This window comes from Eschrichtius robustus, chromosome 3 (assembly GCF_028021215.1).
Source record: "Eschrichtius robustus isolate mEscRob2 chromosome 3, mEscRob2.pri, whole genome shotgun sequence".
NCBI lineage: Eukaryota > Metazoa > Chordata > Mammalia > Artiodactyla > Eschrichtiidae > Eschrichtius > Eschrichtius robustus.
This window is the reverse complement of record NC_090826.1, coordinates 167,460,058-167,481,337: the sequence shown is the minus strand read 5'-3', so window position 1 is coordinate 167,481,337 and position 21,280 is coordinate 167,460,058. Positions and strand designations below refer to the sequence as shown.

General features: G+C 44.9%; 2 protein-coding genes across 2 annotated transcripts in view; one reads left to right on the top strand and one right to left on the bottom strand.

Annotated features, from left to right (window-relative positions):
- Positions 1 to 7,581, top strand: part of CAPN2 (calpain 2) — a 55,274-nt gene extending 47,693 nt beyond the window's left edge. Inside the window, exons 16-21 of the mRNA XM_068541775.1 lie at positions 996 to 1,060; positions 2,313 to 2,381; positions 2,942 to 3,020; positions 4,424 to 4,540; positions 4,796 to 4,854; positions 6,616 to 7,581. Coding sequence (XP_068397876.1) covers positions 996 to 1,060; positions 2,313 to 2,381; positions 2,942 to 3,020; positions 4,424 to 4,540; positions 4,796 to 4,854; positions 6,616 to 6,639 — 413 coding nt within the window. The 3' untranslated portion in view covers positions 6,640 to 7,581. The remainder of the gene's footprint in view (positions 1 to 995; positions 1,061 to 2,312; positions 2,382 to 2,941; positions 3,021 to 4,423; positions 4,541 to 4,795; positions 4,855 to 6,615) is intronic.
- Positions 7,582 to 11,349: 3,768 nt separating this feature from the next.
- The window catches only part of TP53BP2 (tumor protein p53 binding protein 2), a 67,342-nt gene continuing 57,411 nt past the window's right edge, over positions 11,350 to 21,280 (bottom strand). The window contains exons 15-18 of the mRNA XM_068541771.1: positions 20,922 to 21,055; positions 17,804 to 17,970; positions 14,496 to 14,695; positions 11,350 to 12,131 (exon numbers count right to left, since the gene is read on the bottom strand). Of these exons, the coding sequence (XP_068397872.1) occupies positions 12,090 to 12,131; positions 14,496 to 14,695; positions 17,804 to 17,970; positions 20,922 to 21,055 (543 nt within the window). The 3' untranslated portion in view covers positions 11,350 to 12,089. The remainder of the gene's footprint in view (positions 12,132 to 14,495; positions 14,696 to 17,803; positions 17,971 to 20,921; positions 21,056 to 21,280) is intronic.

The window sequence follows — 21,280 nt, the reverse complement described above, 5'->3', positions numbered from 1 at the left end:
GCTGCAGCCAGGGGGTCCAGCGGCCAGGGTAGGGCTTCCCCAAGGCGGACCCTGGTCCTCGGCCCCCCTCCTCCGATCTGGGGGTGACGAGAAGTGGTGTTTACCCTCGAGGCCACCAGGCACGAGTGAGGTCACAGGCTGTTAAGCTGTGTGGTTGTCATGAACCCAGGGACACTGAGCCCCATTGTTTCTGCACAGATGCGGGGAGGGGGAGGGGAGGGATCGGGCCACGCTCGGATTCAGCTGCTGCTTGTTCAGGGTGCAGCAGTAGCCTCACCCGTGCCCCGGAGCTCCCACACCCGGTGACGACTCCTTCTGCCCAAGGGCCCCAGGCACAGCCCACACCCACACCCGAGAAGGGGTCAGAGCCCAGAACAGCAGCTTTGAGACAGGTTGCGTCCTAACCTTCCACAAGGACATGATGAAGAGGGTGGGCTCCCCTGAAGGCTGTGGGAACAGACTCACATCTGTGACAGGGCTCTCACGCCGCCTGTCGACCACCAGCTAGACGGGACTCAACCAGTGAGTGACTCACCTAGGAGAGCACGGGCTGCGGACAGGCTGTGGCCCTCAGGCTAACCCAGCTGGGGACACAGAGGCCCCCTAAATGCCTGCAGGCGGGCAGTTAAGTAAACCTCTTCCTCTCTCAGGGCCCTGCCTAGAATGAACACGCAGGGCCCCCGCTGTCTCCACAGGTGACTTTGCATCTTATGAACACTTCAAGGCCCAGACTCTTAACATTCTCTTATTTATTTAAAAAGCACTTATTATAACCCCGTATGCCCATGGCCAATATCCAGAGAAGTCAGGCAAATGTAACACAGCCTCTGCGCTGTCCCAGTATGGTGGCCACCTGCCTCATGTGGCTATTTAAAACAATTTAAGTGGTTCCCGTATCGGAGGGTGCAGATACGGAATATTCCGCGATCGTAGAAGGCTGTATTGGACAGTACTGCTCTAGAAGATGTTCCTGTCACACTTATTTTGTCTCCTAGGCCAAGATATCAAGTCAGACGGCTTCAGCATAGAGACCTGCAAAATCATGGTTGACATGCTCGACGTATCCTTTAATGGGCCCCGCAGGACAGAGGCTGGGGGAGTTTGAAACCTCACTCCAGGAAGATTCAAACACAGGCCTTCCTCGCCTTCACAGCGGCCAGCTGTCCCCGCTGGCTGAGGCGTAGGACTGTTTTCAGCGCTGACCTCCCTTGGTAGGGAAATTCGAGGGACTTCAGCTGAGGGAATGTGAGATGCCACAGGCTGAGGGGTTCCTGCAGGAAATTCCCGACAGCATGCCCACTGTTCTCTGCCCAGGGCAGCTTGGATGTGTTACCTCTAGGGAAATAGTCCCTAAACCATGATACTCCTTTCTTTTTTTTTTTTTTTAATTATTTATTTTCGGCTGCTTTGGGTCTTCGTTGCTGCGCACGGGCTGTCTCTAGTTGCGGCGAGTGGGGGCCACTCTTCGTTGTGGTGCGCGGGCTTCTCATTGCGGTGGTTCCTCTGGGCTGTAGGCGCGCGGGCTCAGTAGTTGTGGCTCACAGGCTCTAGGCGCACGGGCTCAGTAGTTGTGGCGCATGGGCTTAGTTGCTCTGCGGCATGTGGGATCTTCCCAGACCGGGGTTCGAACCCGTGTCCCCTGCATTGGCAGGCAGATTCTCAACCACTGCGCCACCAGAGAAGTCCCTACCATGATACTTCTGATGTGAATGCTTTTCCCAGTCATGATTTTCTTCCTGATTCATAAGATAGGGGCCCACCCTCCAAGAGCACTGTCCTTCCTCTTTGCTCTGGCTCCTTCCCAGGCCACCACCCGGCCCTGAGGCCGACTCGTCATCCATCTGCTGTCCCTGCTGCTTACTGAGAGGTGCTGGGCAAGGATGGCCTGGATGGCTTAAGCTTCTATGAAGTTTCATCTGGTGGGCTCATGGCACCTGCTGTGTAGCTCCCCTCACAAAAGGCCTCTTAGAAATAATGATACTCCCTAAATGGGCAAGGGCGCAGCCATTAGAAGCCATCTGAAGCCTCTGCGTATCCTCCAAGAGCTCCTTCTTAGCAGGAATTGGGGCCAGCCGCATAGCACCCCCAGACCCATCAGCACACACATTCGGGGGGACCGGCAGGTCTCTATTGGGCCCCTCCACCAACCCTTAGATGGAGGTGTAGCCAGTGTGAAGAGCAGGAAAAGGGTCCTTCTGCAAGAGCTCCTCGTGATCGAGCTGTGGTTACCAGACTCCCCAGGGGAGAGGACCAACCAGGTGCCACGGCCCACTTGAACCCAGACTCTGGGAGCTTTCCTTAACTGCAGGCAGTCGGATGGGAGTGGCAAGCTGGGCCTGAAGGAGTTCTACGTTCTTTGGACCAAGATTCAGAAATACCAAGTAAGAGCCCAGGAGGGCCGGGCGGCAGGGGCGGTGGATCTGTGTGGGCAACACGCCAGGCACGTACTTCTGGATGCAGCAGCTCTTCAGGACGGTGGAAGGGCATCTCCAAGCAGAGGGGATTGTACTCATAACGAGCTCAGAATGGGTGAAGACAGGGCTGGGCAAACGCAAACAGAAAAAAACAAAGACTTCGCAAGTTAAGTGGTTTACTCCCTGCCTTATTGACCGGAAACGGGGTCATCTAAAAGCCACCATCAAGTGTCCTGAAAAGGCCATGCAGCCCCTTGTAGTTTGGGTTTTTGACAGCTGAAGTACAAAAATTAGAGAAGATAATAACAGGGGCTCATGTAGTTGGCTAGGTGATTTGACAGGCATATTGATAAACTAGCTCATGGAGAGAGGCAAAATACTCTTTAAGGCAGAAACATGGGTGATGCTTCCAAGGCCAAACTAGAGGCATGGAGCTGGAAGAACTTCAGTCCCACTTAGCACACGGCACAGAGAGGTAACTTGCCACCTTTTGGGTCATGGTTTTCTAACCGTTTTGCATGTTCCAGAAAATTTACCGGGAAATCGACGTGGACAGGTCCGGAACCATGAACTCCTATGAGATGCGGAAAGCATTAGAAGAAGCAGGTAACACTTCCTAACTGTATTTTCTTTCTTTTATCTGTAGAATATGTGAAAACTTAGTCTACACGATACAAAGTTTGGTAAGCTATGAAATAGAGTAGGTGCTGGTTCAGTACAAACACATCCTTTTCATTCGCCTTTTAAAGACTAATTGGTAAAATGAAATGGAGTCCAGGACGCTCTGCCCTCTAAGCCTTCTGGAATCTCAGTTTCCCTCCAAGGGCCCCAGCGGGTCGCAGGCAAAGCCAGTTTTCAGCAGACCCACACACCCCGCCCTCATCCGTTCGGGTGCAGGGCTGGTCAGGCAGAAGTGGGATGTCCAGCTCCACCCCTGCGTGAGTCCTTAGCAGCACGTGATGTCAGTAAAAGGGACACCAGCTGTGGGAGACCAGCAGAGTGGGAGACTGGTGTGCTTAGGGGACAAATATGACAATATGAGGTTGTCCATTCGTTGGGATGTAACGCTGCAGCAGAGACCCCAAATAAGTGGTTTAAACAAGATACACCTTCCTCTCACATAACGATTCAAGCTCAAGCCGTCCAAGGCCAGATGGTGTCTCCTGCTGTCAGGGACCCAGGCTCCTTCTATCATACTGTGTCACCAGCCCTTAGATCGTCACCCGTATCTGCAGGATGGGGACAGCTTGTCACCACAACCATGTTCTAGCAATGGGCTGACAGAAGGAGGGAAAGAGGGGCTCCTTGCCTTTAAGGGCACATGTCACTCTGTACACAAATCCCAGTGCCAGGACTTAAGTCACAAGGCCTCAGAGGGCTGCCAGGGAAGCTGCGAAATGCAGTCTTGATTCTAGGTAGCCATGGCCTGTTAAAAATTCTACATCTATGGAAAAAGGGAGAATTAATATTAGTTTAGCATGAACAGTTCCTGACACATACATCCAGGAAGAGTCTGGTCTCCAAGGTGATTCAGAGTGAGACAAACAGAAAAGGAGATAGGATCGATAGCATGAAATAGCCTGACCATGAAAGTAGGAACAGGCAAGGCAAGTCTTACATGTTAGTAAGGAGATGGGACTTCCTGATGGTCCAGTAGGTAAGGCTCCGTGCTCCCAATGCAGGGGGTCCGGGCTCGATCCCTGGTCGGGGAACCAGATCCCACACGCATGCCACAACTAAGACCCAGCACAGCCTAAATAAATAATAAATAAATATTAAAATGCAACAAAAAAGAAAAGAAAAGGAGAGAGGCAGGGTGGAGGTGAACAGTGTGGAAACAGAAGCAATGGCAGAAGGCACTGGCTTTGCAAAATAACAAGTCTCACAGCAGAGCAGCCTGGGGACCAAAGCAATTGTAACTGTCATCTGCCGGGTCCAGAGCCCATGAACAGAGCCCCAGGGTGCAATCGAACACTTGGCAATCGGTCTGCATGTTCATTTAACTGCAGGTTTCAAGATGCCCTGTCAGCTCCACCAAGTCATCGTTGCTCGGTTCGCAGACGACCAGCTCGTCATCGATTTTGACAATTTTGTTAGGTGTTTGGTTCGCCTGGAAACACTATTCAGTAAGTGCCCATTTGGGTAAAGGCCCATCTCAGTTCTCTCAGTACGAAAGTAGCCTGCCTTTCCCCACGGGTGAAACCACCCGAGCCAGAGACGTGTCTGTCCAGTTAAGAATGAAAATCCTTCTTTAATTTGGGGACAGAGGGAAGAAATCATAACTTGTGACGTTCAGTGAAATCAGCTGCCAGACTGGGGAAAAGGATAATGGGACCTCTACTGCAGCTCACTTATATGACATCCTGTTTCTGCCTCCACAGGGATATTTAAGCAGCTGGACCCCGAGGATACTGGTATGATCCAGCTCGACCTTATCTCTGTAAGTCAGCAGCTTCCCAGCCCCTACTCCTAGGGGACGGAGGGGAGAAGGGCTGTTACTTGGGCGACAGAGATCTGTGGCTTTTGGTCTGTCAGGGTCAGGCCGTAAATTGTTGTAAGATCCCACGGTGCACCTCTATTTGCAGTCATTTCCCGACTACCCATTGATTCTCGAGTCCAAGAAAACACACCTGGTCCCTCCTCCCAGAAGCTTTGCCTTGAGAATAGCACAAGGTTAAAATAAGAAGAGGGTGGCTGCAGAATCCCTCTTAGAAAAATGACCTAATTAGCATGCATGGGAGAAGATGCTTATTATGCAAAGAAACCCTTTGGATGAAATGTAAGTGGGTCTTGGGAAGATCTGTCATTCTTAGGTCTACTTAAAATACTTTCTGCACAAATTACTTTTCTCTACTTCCTCCAACTTTAAAATAACAATAGTAGATAAGCTTACCATATATAATGATTGTGCTCATGAGTCTGGAACCCCAGCAATGGCCACCTCTGAAACGATCATCAATCGAAATTCAGTTGGTATGCCAATTCCACAGAAAGCAAAGCGCAAAATGTTCTCATGTCATCCGAAGACAGAAAGTTCTCTCACTTCAAAGAAGGAAGCCAGCTGGGGTTACTTTTCATCCTCGCCTGGCTCCAGCTTGCATTTCCTCTGTCCAAGGGGGAACTGAGCTTGCAGCAACACAGGCTACAGAGACTGGGGTTGGGTGGCCAGTGCTGGGTAGGAATGACCAAGTCCCAGGGACCAGAGAGGAGCAGAGTTGTAAGAAGGACAAGGGTGAGGGACTGGCACCTCCTTCCATTGAATTTCGAACTCTGGAGGAAGCCAGCAACTAAATAGCTCTTTCACTCTGGTATCATGCATTTTAAAGTAACGTAAGCCAACTGCAGAATACATTTTAGCTGGTTCCAAAGAACACTAACTTGCATAAAACTCTATGTAGCTCAGGAAATAACCCTCCCCTGAGACTGCAGTCTAAGGTAGAGGCAATACAATTGGGACCTGAACATGCCACGTGTGAAGTTTGGGAAACTGTAGCCCCCTTTATCCTTCTCGCTGGAAATCTTATTCCTCCCCGGCTCCCACTATTTTATGCGGCCAGCCTACTCAGACCATCCTCCCATTTCCTCTGAGAAACATCTTACCCACTGGCTTTCCCTCCTTTTCTAAGCCTTGCCTTTCACAAGTCCCTGGAGTTCCCCACACTCAACTCTCTTTTTGCTGAGGCTGCAACAGAAGAAGACCTCTCCTTCAGTTTGCAGTGATTGTTAGCCTTGCCCGCAGGCTGCAGTTCTGGGGAGCTTCGCAGATGTCCTGATGTCCAGGCCCATCCCACACTAATTTCATTAGAGTCTGATTTAAAGTTCCCAGATTACTCCAGTAGAGAACCAAGGTTGAAAACCACTAGTTTAAGGGCTATCCAAGCTAACCTCTGATGTGACACTGAGGCAGAGATACAGAAATGCTAATTCATGTTTTCCAAGTTTCACGTTTCATGTGTTTCAGTCAACCCTGTAATACGATTCATGACCACCTGATTCAGGTAACAGCTTTTTACGACCCTGTAAAAAGCTAGATTCTAGAAATCAGGTAGAAAAAATGTGAGTTAATACTCTGATATCGTAACCCTTGATCAGCTTTTCTCGTACAACAGTCAATCTTTCAGAATAATCTATAGGTACTTAGATAGCCTTTTAATTTTAAGAATGCTCACTGAACTGATTTGTTTTTTTTCCTTCCCCACAGTGGCTGTGTTTTTCAGTACTTTGAAGTTATAACTAATCTGCCTGAAGACTTCTCATGAAAGAAAATCAGCCAAGGACTAAGCCTCCACAGAGAAACTTTTTATCTGGATCTTGAAATTATGGGAACATTTACTTAAACTGATGATTAGAGCTGAAAATGATGATACTATGTACTTGAGAAAGCAGAACTTTCAGATATCAAAGTAAAAGATTTACATATAATCCTACTAAATGCAAGTGAGTCACTTAACCCTTGAAAAATTTAGAGAAAACCTTCAATCTGTAGATAGTATACACTTTACTTTTACACACTTTCCTGTTTCTAACAATATTAAATCAGGAAAAAATGCAGGGAGGTATTTAACAGCTGAGCTTAATTGAACATTCAGTCAACCTTAAAGGACACAAGGTCCTTGCCGGCAATATTTAAAGCAACTTTGAGTTTAAAAATACGGTTGTGACATGTACCGCAACAGCTGTCCAGGGATTACCATTTCCCTTGAGTAAAATGGAAAAATATGATGCATCACGAAGGCATCTGAAGAGGCCAGGTGAGAAGCACATCTCTATCATTTGGGTTAACTAAGAGACAGATTTTATATAAAATTGATTGGTTAACAGTATGTCTTAACTCAAGTCCTTGAGCATGTCTGGCCTTATAAACTGAGCGTTACGATACTGAAGGGACGCTCCTCTTGCTCAGCTGAAGTTATGACCCAAACCGGGGGTCCCGTCTGCAAGCCCATGGTGATGGAAGACAGCACAGCTGTTCGCCGCCTGCCTCAAACCTTCCCAGACTTCACCGCTAGCGTTCGTGCATGGATTTGGGGGGTACGTCCGTGGAAACCACATCATCAACCTGTTTCCTGGCTTCACCTTGGGTAAATGCTAGCGACACTGTACAAATACTGCCTTGTTGCCTTAACTTCTTCCAAATGTACTGTTCAATAAAGAGTCGCCCAGGCAATCCCACGTGGGTGCTGCTTTTCCTGGAGGGCCCAGCGGTGAGCGCACCCAATTACATCCCGTCCCACTCTAGCCAGGCGCGCGCGCGCGCGCTCCCTCCCTCCGTAAATGCCGGTATCGAGAGGAAAGGGCAGCTGACCTCCATTTCAATGTGGAACTATAAAGCTTTTTAAAAATCCAATTCAGAAGCTTTGCTAATTGACCATAAAGTCAGCTCCAATTTCTACTGCTTCTTGGTCTCTTAAGGAGGTACCAGCAAGTTCGTGCTTTGCCCGCCACCTGCCTGTCACTTTGGTGGAGGGAACAAGAGAGAGCCAGGAAGACATGCAGCTAAACCACTGGTCGGCTGCTGGGGATCCTTGAGGAATCATAGAAGGGAAAGATGTCAGATGACTAGAGAGAGGCAAATGGAAGCCTACTATCTCATGAAAAGATAGGAAGATGGATTTCCCGAATTCAACTCGCAGGAGGTTAAGTTTTCCTGCTTGCGGAGCATCTCAGGTCCCAGAGGAAGCGGGGAACCAAGAACAGGCAGCACTTCCCTGGGGGCGGTGGGTGATTTTCTCCATTCAGTAGAACCGGGTTTGGGAGGGCTGGATGCTCCCAGTGGCACGGGATCGCTATGGGAGGGGCGGGGTGGGGAGAGGGCAGGCTGACCACTGGACGCGGAGAGGAGGGTGCCAAGGCGGTTGAAATACAGGAGTGGCAGAAATTGGGAGGGAAGGGCGGACAGGCCCCTCCCGATCCACCCAGGCTGCTCCGAACCTTTCCCACTGTTCCAGGTGCTCCGCCCCTCCTGGTGCACTTTGACCTGCCGCGCTGCCTGAAGTTGGAGTTCACAACTTCACTTTTAGTCACAGGATAAGAAATAATGCTTTAAAAAAAAAGATAACAGTATATGCTTGTCGTAGCAAATTTAGAAAAGATCTAGAAGGGGAGAGATTTCACAGGGGAAAAGAACCAGATGATAAAGTAAATCCCCCCCAGACTTCTGCCCCGAGGAAGTCACCCTAATCTAAACCCCCATTGTTCCTTCCCTCCAGTCCAAAAGAAAAGCCCTCCCCATCTCTGCTCTGAACTGCAGTCTCAGCCTATCATCTGGCCCCTCTCTATCTTCACACTCTCTTTCAGGTGCCTTAGGCCTGCCACCTGGTAACACACAGACCACCCGCCTCCTCCCTGCCTCCCCTCCTTCCTCCAGAGCCAGGCCTCCCCAGCAGCTATGCCCCTGCATCTTTCTGTGACTCCTTTACCTTCTACGATCTGGCTAATGGCCTGACCACTCTCCTAAAACTGCTTTTGATGATCACCACTCACCTCCCAAAGCCGAAAGCTAGGAACACGTATCTGCCATCACCCTCCCAGACTTTGTGCTGCCGTCCCTGCCGTTCCCTCTCCCTCTCGGCACCCGCTCTGGCTGGCGTCCTGCTCGCCGGCCTCCCTGGCTGACTCCCGTACTCCCCTGGTTAAAACCCCTCGGTGGCTCCACTGCTTTTAGACTCCAAGCACAGCTAGCGTTTATACCCTACCCTCCTTAGCAGGGCCCGTTCTCCGGCTGCTTTATCCCCACTTATTTTTTTTAACAATCTAAAAATTCTGCTCCCATAAAGATGTGAGCGCAGCATCGATGATAACACAAGCGAAAGGCAGCCACACATTCAGCACAAACGACTGGATGAATGACGTGGTGGAATACTACGCAGCCATTAAAAATCATGCTTGTGATGCAACATGAAGCATAAAACAGGACCATGCAGAATTGCTTAAACAGTATGCTCTCAACTATGTGAAGAGAAAATCATAGGCAAGACCAGAAAGAAACAGGCCCGAATGTTAGTTATGGTTGCCTCCATAGTGGTCTTTTCCCCCCTTGCTTCATGACCTTTTTCTATACTTTTAAGGAGCTTTTTTTTTTTCCGGCTGTGCCGCACAGAGTCCTTATCACTGGACTGCCAGGGAATTCCCTATAGGGAGCTTTAATATACGGATACTCTGATAATAAAACAAGCAAGTAAAAAAACCCCAAAGGGAGAATAAAAACAAATGATGCTCTAAGTTTCGGACTAAGGAAATAAAAGTGAGATGATCACGTTTTCCCATCTTCCGTTTTCATACATTGGCACAATTTGTTGCAGGTTCCCAGGTACCCTCACGTATAGTCCTCAGTATGGTTTCCCTCGACCCCATCTCAGATTATACACACAAGGCTGAGTGTCCCGGGCAAGGTCACAGGATGGATGAGTAAGTGCACCAGCCCAGGACGAGAATCCATTGTTTTTTTGGCTCCTATGCTGCTGTAACATGTTAGCACAAACTTGGTGGCTCGAAGACCACCCACCATCTCCCAGTTCTGTAGGTGAAAGTCCAACACCTCTCTTATCGGGTGACGCATTCTTGCTGGAGACTGGAGGAGGATCTGTTTCCAGGCCCACTCGGGTTGGCAGAATTCAGGTCCGTGTCGTTGTAAAACCGCGGTCCCCGTTTCCTTGCTGGCTGTCAGCCAGGGGTTTCCTCAGCTTCCACATTCCCTGGCTCATGACCCCTTCACCTTCAAAGCCAGCAATGGCAGGTCGAATCCCTTCACTTCAAGTCTCGCTGACCTCCCTTTCGGCCTCATCTCTCCTGCTTTGAAGGGCTCAAGTTGGGCCCACCTGGGATGGGCCCAGGATAATCCCCCTATTGTCAGGTCAGTTGATTAGTAAATTTAATTTAAATCTGAAAAATCCTTCACGGCAGTACCTAGATTAGTGCTTGATTAAGTAACCAGGTGTCTCAGTCTGCTCAAGCTGCTGTTAACAAAATACCACAGGCTGTGTGGCTTAAATAACATTGAATTCTCATGATTCTGGAGGCTGGGAAGTCCAGGATCAAGGTGCCAGCAGATTCAGTGTCTGGTGAGAATGGCAGCCTTCTTGGGGTATCCTCACATAGTGCACTAGACTGACTCTTCCTCTTACGAGGACACTAATCTCATCATGCAGACCCACCCTCAGGACCTCATGTAAACCTAATCACCTCCCAAAGGCCCCACCTCCAAATACTATCACATTGGGGGTTAGGGCTTCAACATGAATTTTAGGGGGACACAAACATTCAGTCCATAGCACCACAGGACAGGAATATGAGGGGCTGGAGGGGCATCTTTAGAATTCTGTCTACCATACAGGTCTTCTGATGTTTCATCCATGTTGTCACTACTTCTGCATTACTCTGAAAGGCATCATATGTTCTGTCATTCATCTATCTTCCTTTTTTGCTAGAAGTTAGCTACTCATAAAAATGTATAAGGAAAAGTGACCATTGGTTTTTTTCACCTGTATCTAATATTAAATGAAAGTTTCACTAAGCAAAATGAGTTCCCCCCAAATTCACAAACTTGGTAACATATTAATAAAACGACGTGCAGACTGTGTCTACGTAAGTTTTCATCCCATAAATGTATATAACTCTATGAAGAATCTGAAACAAAATGAGGACACTGAAACAGCCTATCAGAAGCTCTAGGTAAAGGTACAAGTTTCTATCACCATGGCCTCTAGGATCTTTAAAAAACGTCTTAATTCTATAACAAAGACCACCACAAAACTCACAAATTGCAAAACTGAGCAAAGAAATACTTATGTTTAATCACATGGCTGGTAAAAAAAAAAAAAAATTCTTATTATTTTTCAGCAGGGTACGATATTCCAATGGCTTAGGAATGTTAAACAAGGCTGTTAACATGACATAAGACACTAAAGCCAGTAAAAAGCTTAGAGTCAAAAAGTTTATTACAATTGTTTTTAAAGTCAGCTATGATCTTGACAAATATCATGGGTAAGTCTATATAGCAAGTCTCTAATTTCCGAGATACAAAAGACAATAAATATAGATTCAAACTTCAGCCTAAAAACAAGAGTCTAAATCTAATTACCTGTAGTGTAGTGTGGTTTCAATATTTTGAATACATGATGCTACGAGAACTCATACCATAAAGTTATTGCTCACTGACAACCTACAAACAGTTCTTCACGGACGACACACAGGTGTGCGGCACCTTCGAGCCTCCGTGTGAGTGCCCCACGGGCCTGCTGGTGCTGGGGGACAATCCGAGATGGCACCATGATGGCACTGCTCCTTCTGGTGGGAGGACAGGGACAGGGGCAGGCACTGAAAAACGCCCACTTAAACAGGCCATGAAGCGGATCTCCCAGTAGCCCAGTAAGTGGTCCCATTTCTTGCAGAGAACAGGACCGTCACCGTGTATCTTTCGGAGCGCGACACGGAGGGCCTGTATCCAGTGCGGAGCGGTCAGCTTCCTGACCAGCTCCGTTCATTCCGTCGTGCTGAGCATTCTCCTCCAACAGTGACTGCTCCAAGCCTTCATGAGCTTCCAGAGCCCGTTCTTCATTGCTTTCAAGTTACTTTGTCATTACAATAAGTCTTACAAAATTTTTGCCACAAACGATCGTATTATTTCTTCTTATTGGTAACAGATTAATTCTTCATTAACTAAAAGTGTGCGAAGTTTCAAGCCAAGCTCCTTTGTCTTGGTTTAATTCTTGGGTATAGCTGTAAAAAGGAATTTTAAAAATATTTACATGCTGCACAGACGTGGGAGTATAACACATTTTCAAGAAATATGGGGGGTAGGAGCGGGTGTTGATGTCACAGGAAAGAAATTAAACCAAAGAAAGAACTCTCTGCCATGTGAAACACCCAGAGCTGCCCAAAGATTCATATACACCAACTCTTGTGCAAAGGACATTCAAAGGTCACAGGGGTTCCCTCAACAGGGACAACGCCATGGTGCAGTGATATAAAATCCAGGATGCTCTCAGCATTAACTCCATCTACACAGCCTACTGAACTGTAAATCAAGTCCAACAAGGACCACAAAGGACTAGAGGTGATGTGCAATACGCTATAAGCTCCAATGCTGGGAGCTTCCATTCCAAGGGAAAAGATAAAGAGGTTAAGAAGTCTCTATTTTAACTTTATTCACAATGGACTGTCACACGGTGTCATGGGACTTGAGACTATCAGGAACCAAATGCCACAGACCAGAAGTCTACAGATTTGAGGAAGGATAAGTGGAGTTTTTTGTTTTAGGATTTGATGGTTTTGTGTTTTCCATAACAAGAGCTGGCAAGGAGAGTGTTCACGAAGCCAAGAGCAAGTCAAACCAGTAATTCAACTGGCAAACAAAACAAAAACCCTCCTCCTCCTCCCCTAGACAAAGGGAAAGAAAGGTTTACTGAAAGAAAGTCAAGTCAGACTTCCAGCCAAAACTGAAAAGTTAACTGAGGGATCAATGTTATATCAAGGATTGTTTTTCTCTGTGAGGAAAGATATTTTAGCCAATATAATTTTCTACACTTGTATGTGAGCCTCTGACTAAAACGTTTATGCAATTTCCTGTTTTAAAAAAAACCTCAAAAGGAACCCAAAGAAGTTGTGTAGAGGCCATTTCTACCCAGGAAAGACTTCCAAAGAACCGAGAATATTTAAATGTCCGATTAAAATGAAAATCTTCAATCCAGTCCACTGATTACAGAACCTCTGAAAGCCACACAGGAGGCAGAGCTTGGTCTCTGACCAGCTGCTTTCCACACTTGGGAACAAATCATTCTCCCCATGTTTCATTCACCACTGGACCTCTTTGTCAGAAAATTAAAGATAAGACTCAAATAAGCAACTACTTCTAAGAGGTAGAGCTTTTCCCAGATAAGAAACTATAAAAAGTAAAAGTACCTGTTTACTCTTGATGTTCATTAAAGAATGAAAGAGGCTGCATGCAAGAGATTATGCTTCTCCGGCGCCAAAGACTTTGTAGAAGCAAACAGGAGGGCTCGAAAGAGAACTACCTTTACATTTCTACTTTCGTCTGGTAATTGGAAAGATTTTTTTAACGGGCTCCATGGATTAATTGTTTTTTTCAGTTTCACTACTCTTTATAATTTATAGTATGATCACACAAATGAATATTTTCCAAACCCCAAATGCTTATTTAATAGCAAATTTTGCTACCAGGAAGACAGCAGTCAGGATATATGATGTCATTTATACTGCACATCAAACCACAAAGGAGAAGAGTCAGGAGGAGGAGATACAGGCCAGAATCCAAGCTCCAGGTCCCAACACCGGGGTCATTTTAACGAGCTCCACAGAGAGTAATGTCCAGACAGCAGGATGATCCCAGACAGAGCCCTGGTTCAGGGCCTCGAGTGGGACAGAAGCTCTCTGCGGGCACAGACCATGTCTGTCTGACAGCTGATGAAAATACAGTGAAAATATCTCCCATTTGTTGTACATTAGACTCCGTCCAACTATACTAACCTTTCCCTGGAAATACTCCCCCCGCCAAGAACGTCTGCCCACTGACAGCAGTCCCTTCAGACTAATACAGATGTTATTGGATTACATGTGCTGATATGATTTGATCATTTTCTTGGTTTTTATGAAACTTAAAATCCAACGGTAGAGAAAGAACAAAGAATCTTGTCTCTGGTGCCCTGTTCAAGCTCCCTAGCAGATTCGAAAATCCTGACTTAAACAAATCCAGGGACTTCCCTGGTGGCGCAGTGGTTAAGAATCCGCCTGCCAATGCAGGGGACACGGGTTCGAGCCCTGGTCCAGGAAGATCCCACATGCCGCAGAGCAACTAGGCCCGTGCGCCGCAACTACTGAGCCTGCGCTCTAGAGCCCGCGAGGCACAACTACTGAGCCCACGCGCCTAGAGCCCGTGCTCCACAACAAGAGAAGCCACTGCAATGAGAAGCCCATGTACCGCAACAAAGAGTAGCCCCCGCTTGCCACAACTAGAGAAAAGCCCACGCACAGCAACGAAGACCCAATGCAGCCAAAAATAAACAAATAAATAAAATAGAGACAACAAAGAAATAAAAATTGTTTAAAAAAAACATCCTTCCTTACTCCCAGCAAATTGCGTGGGACGTATCCCTCCTTGTCATTCAGGCGGGCCCACCACCATTCAATCTCATCTTCGTCTTCCCTGTGGATGATTGTCATGCAGTCTCCTTCTTTCATGGGTAGCTCGTCGTCATTCTGAGGTTCATAGTCCCAGAGGGCATAAATGACCCCTTTATTCATTATGCCCATCTTCTCCTGAACTCCTGAAATCACGTTAAGATACAGAACAGAATATATGTAACTCAGAGGATACCACGCTCAGAACTTGTCACTCTATAAAACCAAATGAGAAGAAATGGGGACCTGCTGGAATGGTAGAGCTACTACATTAAACATTCAATAAATAAACTTCCCGGGGCCAGGGGGAGCAGAGGAAGGCCAGCCGTGTAGAGGGAACATATAAAAGACAAGTTAACATATGCTATCATCTCTAAACCAGCTCTAAAAACTAACCAACACCTTAAAGCAGCTCTCAAAACTTCTCTTACTCAGAATACAAAATGATTACAAACCCAGGAATAAAGAAAGAACTGTTCCAGTCTAGGATATTAAAAAAGTTAGTGAAACATCTGTCCTATTTTAGCCTATTCACTAAGTGTAATGACCAAGGAACTCTGGAATCATTTTTGTTCTTTACCTAAAACTTAAAGCAGACAGAGAAAAATGACCAGAGTGTTGTGCCTATTAAAGTGGTCTCTATCAATTTCCAAATAGGGAAAGATAAAGAAAAAAAATTATAAAATGTTAGAATATAGAAATATGGCCAGGTATATTAGACAGGATATAGAAGTCCACATATAGTCAACTCTAAAATGATGAGAATCAGAATTCTAAAAGATATTGAAGTCCACAAACTGGGGAAGGAAAAAAAATCCCCAAATGTCCACTTCTTACCAGAGTTAATAACAGATTTGCAAATGAACTACGACTTTAGGTTTTACCTTTCTCCATTTATACCTTCCTATCCTATAAGGTGACACTAATAAGGAGTCACAATCATCAACGGGCAGGCAACATGGGGAAAAGGGAGGAGGAATTAGACAATGTCCTGAGCAAGTCAGAGGTCATTATCATTGTTACCTTTTTAGAAAAGCCAGGAAAATACCTGCTTGCCTGTGAACAGTCAGGTTTCTCAACTTATGTGAAACTAAATTATTATGAACTTATTTTTCCTGTGTCAATTAATATGACGTACCACACGCTACCTGTCTCTCACTCTGGGCAAAACAAGAAATTAAATTGTTCTTTTCCAAAAGAAGCCTCTACCTATCTAAATGGTCAGGTTCCTACTCATGGGGACAAGTAAATTTCCAACTTTCAAGTTATACTTGATATAACTGTAATTCCACCAAGTTTTAAAGCACGCCAGACCCGCTATCTGTTTGGGATCAGGATGGTGCACTCAAAATAACAACTTGAGTCTCATTTCCAGGAAACCATTAGGCATGGAAGACAATTTCTCATTACTTTGCTATTTACCAAACTAAGAGTTATGAATCAACAGTTTTCAAAAGTTTCTGAGGGTCCTAAAAACATGCTCCATCTCACTGGCACTTTGGGAAATGCAAACTAAAGGCACAATGAGACAGGATTCCAAATCCACCAAAGGTCAAAGAGAACACAGAGCAAAAGGTACTCTCTGCTTGACGTGCATTCCTGTGACCTGGCAACTCTACTTCTAGAGAGACACCAGAAGATGAGGACAAAAATGGTGGCCGGAGCCATGTTTATAATTGAATGCATAAATGAATAAATAAATAAAGGAAATAACCCATCGTCTGCCAAAAGTAGAATGGAAAGATAAATTGTAGTAGAGTCCCAAAATGGAACAGTAGCACAGTGAAAAGAAACAACAGCTCCATGCAACAACACAGATGCATCTCAAAAACTATGGTGAGTGAAAAAAGCAAGCCACAGGATCACCAGTATGGTTTATTTTATATGAAGGTCAAAAACGGGCAGAACTAAACAATATCAGTTGTAGGATACACACAGAGGTGATATACCTATTTTTATAAATTCAAGGGAGCAGTCACCACAGATGTGAGAGGAGTTAGATCAGGGCAGGGCCCCTGCTGACGGCAGACAGAGCTCACGTTCTGTTTCCCAAGCTGGATACCTGGATGTTAATCTAGTACCATCATTACTTAAATGCACATTTATGTCACAAATGCTCTCGGTATCCACGATATATTTCATAAATTTAAAGAATCTCTGATCAAATGTCCCTAAGCGTTTTTAAAAAAATCATATCCCATACTTACATATAGCTTGATCGCCAATACGTTTAATGTAACAAAATACATATTAATATAACATACTGATTTTAAAATGTGTTCATATGTCAAAATTATTCTTTGATGTAGAGTTCAGAACACAAACAGAGAGTGATCATAAATATCAATGATAAAAACTAAGAGCTGAGAGATGAAGAAGAGAACCTACGGTCTGTGGTTCTCCCTCTAACCCCTCTCCCTTCTCTCCGAGAGCCTGAAAACTAGTGAGACTAGGCCTAGTGAGACTAGGAAAACAGTCAAACGGGGAAGATGTTTCACCTCAGGCATCTTTCCATGCCTGATGCTTGAGTGGTCTGGGGTCCTGGGACCTACCTCCTCCTTTGTCTCTGTCTTTTCCCCTTCTCCATTTCTCTCAAGCCAGACTAAAAAGAAACATTAACCTCAACTTCTAAGACTTGTAAATAAAAAAAATTTTCCTTGTAAGTAACAGTGCCAATCAACATATATTCGTCTAAAACTTCAAGTCCTTTTTTCTCTAGGGACAGAGCTGATGGGATGCATCAGAATCATAAACTCAAAAACAAGAGAACAAAAGAGTCAAAACAATCAGTTCTAAAATATGGCGTTGCCTTTCTTTTCCTCTGCGACAAGTTTGATTTAGCAGGAAAACTTGGATCTGTGGATTCTTATTCCAACCCTGCATTTCTCTTGATCATCTTGCGGGGGCGGGGGGGGGGGGGGTCTGTTTACTTATTTGCACAGATACAGCATCACTCGCTAAGTACTGAAGTCTTACTAGAGGATCTTTCGATGGTCAAAAGCTATTAACCCCACTAGATCCAAGGCTGCATCACTGTCTTTTGTCTTTGAAGATGTCCCTGATAACAGCCGCTTCTAGGCACACACAAAAGCTGCATTCATGTTTGTGATCGAGGCTGCCCTATCTTCAATGCCCAGGACTATGTGCAACACAAAATGCTTTCCCAAATAATAAAAACCCTTTGGAACGATCCCCTAGAGATAAAGGATAAATGAACGCAGTAATCAGTGCACGTAAATCGAATTATTCCATACCGTAAAGAAACTGCGAGCACTGGGTGTAGCCTTCCTCCGTTTCCTCGCATTTATCAGCCGCCGTCTGCATGTCACTGTAGGTCATGGCAAACACAGCAGCTCCGGACTCCACCAAGAACTTACACACCTGGACGCTGTTACAGGACGCAGCGCAATGCAGCGGGGTCCTGCGGGTGAGGGCACAGCAAGGGCTGGGGATGCCTTCCTACACGGGGCAACACCTGCTGCAACACGGCACCCGCAGGGAGAGCTCTCCAGCCTGTCACCCACCAGGCCCTTTCTCCTGAAAACCGCTCTCACAGATTTTAAGAAATGAGTTAAACATAGATGTTTGAGCCCATCCGAGAATTACAGCCACAAAGAAAAATGTCGGGACGGCACTGGGGCCAGGGCAGCTCCGCGGGTGAGAGGGATCAAGGACATGAGTGAAAGGACATGCAATCTGTATACTGATCTAAAGCAGGATAGAATATATTTAGTTCCATGTTCTGGAGCATCCAGCCTGATTATTTCTGCCAGGATGAAGGACATAACATCTTTAAATAATAGGCCTCCCCTCAAAACACGTGCCTGTAAATGTCCCTTTATCACCACCAATTTTGAAGGAATTAAGTTGCACATAAACAACTACCTTTACCCAACATTTTTTTTAATCCTAATTCAATTTTAATTGGAAAAAAAATTGCCAATTCAATTCAGACCAGAAAAATGACTGGAAAATACACATTTCAATCTATATTAGCAACTGGTTAGCAGGAACTTAGGAAGACCATGACGAAGGATCTTCTCCACCATCTCAAATGTTTTATAATGTATTATAAATGACTCCAGATTCATGGTAAAGGTGGAAGAGCCGGGACCACTGCCCAAACTCAGAAGATGGGCTTGAGGATGTTAATCAAGCCCTGAAGTACATGAGAGTTCTTTACCCTTTTCTTCCCTCCCCTTTTCATGTTATTCCACTTGGGTCTTTCACAAAAGAAATTTATTTCCCACCCCCCCCATCCCAAACACTATCACTAATAATTTGGTGAATATTACTACAGACTTTTTAACTGCGTGGCTTTTTAATTTTTAATTTTTTTAATAGTAAAAAATTATACACAATCTAAACTCCCAATATTAGGAAACAAAGCCATTGTGACACATTAAGAATTTGTTCTGCTTATGTTGTAAAGGTAAACTAAAAAAGTAGGCATAAAAAAGGCAAATACTGTTTGTTATCACTTATATGTAGAATCTGAAAAATAAAACAAATGAATGAAGAGAACAAACCATGCAGACTCACAGATGCAGAGAACAAATCAGAGGTTACCAGTGGGGAAAGCCAAGCGAGGAAGAGATCAAGACAGGGATCAGGGACTAAGAGGTACAAACTACTATGTATAAAATAAATAAGCTACAAGGATATTTTGTACAGCACAGGGAATGTAGCTAATATTTTAATAACTTTAAATTGAGTATAATCTATAAAAAATTTGACCCTGTGTTATACACCTGAAACTAGTATAATATTGTAACTCACCTATACCTCAATTAAAAAAAAAAACCTATTGAGAGCTAAACTAAAAAAAACATATAGGCATAAAAAATTATATATATACCCATACATAAATGAGCCTGCAGGAACTATATTAAAATATTGATGGTGTTGGGCTTCCCTGGTGGCGCAGTGGTTGAGAATCTGCCTGCCAATGCAGGGGACGCGGGTTCGAGCCCTGGTCTGGGAAGATCCCACATGCCACGGAGCAACTGGGCCCAAGAGCCACAATTACTGAGCCTGCGCGTCTGGAGCCTGTGCTCCGCAACAAGAGAGGCCGCGATAGTGAGAGGCCCGCGCACCGCGATGAAGAGTGGCCCCCGCTCGCCGCAAGTGGAGAAAGCCCTCGCACAGAAACACGGCCATAAATAAATAAATAAATAAATAAAATTAAAAAAAAAAAAAAAAAAAAAAAAAGCCCGGAATTGTATAAAAAAAAAATATTGATGGTGTTTACTTCTAGATTGTAGGATACAAATGGCTTGTTTTCCTCTGATTTCTCTATTTTGTACGTTTTCCACAATGGGCTCACATTACTTTTATAAATACAATTTTTTTAAAGTGCAACCAAAAATGCTTCTCCAAGAATTATTTATAACAAACAAAGAACTGGAAAGCAATCTAAACGTCTAGCGAGAAGGAGACAGCGACAATGAATGAGTCACAGCCATGTGGTAAGAGATGAGGCTTTTTCAAATGTATGCATATGGGTGTCTGCAACTTATATGTGTATACCTGTAAATTTGATATTACAGTTATTTCCATATTGAGAGAAATACAAGCTATAGAACTAAAATACTTGAGTAGATATAGTGTGATTATAACTTTAAAAAATTTTTTCATATAGAAAGAAGTAAATCTTTCCTAGGAATCATTATTAATCATTAAATCATAATTTAATTAATAATCATAATCATTAAATCATTACCCTAGGAATAATAATATTCATCATTTACAATAATATCTCCTGGGTTTTAGCCACACACCAGTTCCACAAGACGCTCCATGAAAAATGGATTCCACGGTCAAAAATATTGGGAGAAGTTTACAAATTATAATCCCCTCTTAGACACACAGTAGTTTCAGGGAGGTGGGGGGAACCCTGCTTAGATCAGCATGTCTCATATTCACTGAAGCATGCCAATGAACTGTGTACCACTTTGGGACATTTCTTATTTTTATTATTTAACTACTAAACTTCTGAAACTCCATCTGGGGAATTCCCTGGCGGTCCAGTGGTTAGGACTCTAAACTCTCACTGCCAAGGGCCCGAGTTCAATCCCTGGTCGGGGAACTATGATCCCATAAGCCATGCAGTGCGGCCGAGAAAAAATTTTTTATATAAAAAGATAAAACAAAACTCCATCTGCTTCCAGAACGGGAGTGAGATGACTATTACATGAAGACATATTAATACCTTAGAAATGTCTCCCCCGTCTCTCCTTCTAGATTACAAGCAGCGTGAGGACACACACTGACATACTTCTTCCCTTCTAACAGCGTCTACAACACTGCTCATTCGTTGCCTACGCAGCAGATACACTTGAAGTCCGAGTGGAGTTTAAAAGAAAATCTTACCATCCGTCACTGTCAGCAGCATTGACATTTACACCAAACTGTACCAGGAATTTAACAATTTCTGTGTGTCCTGCACACACGGCGTTGTGAAGAGCTGTGATACCTTCATCATTAGGCAGGCTTGGGTCATCGACCTGTAACATCAATAAGAACAAGGGTGATCATCACTCAAATTTTTTGTCACCTTAACTGTCAACTATTAACTGGCTCTAGGATCAAGAGAATTGAAAGAGACTCTTGTAGTCTTTTTTTTTTTTTTTTTTGAACATAATTAAAACCTTCAGGAGCCAAGAAAACTATACCAAGAACAGTTCTAGAAATACGACATTAAGTAGGCACTCCCTATAAAAAGGTTTTTA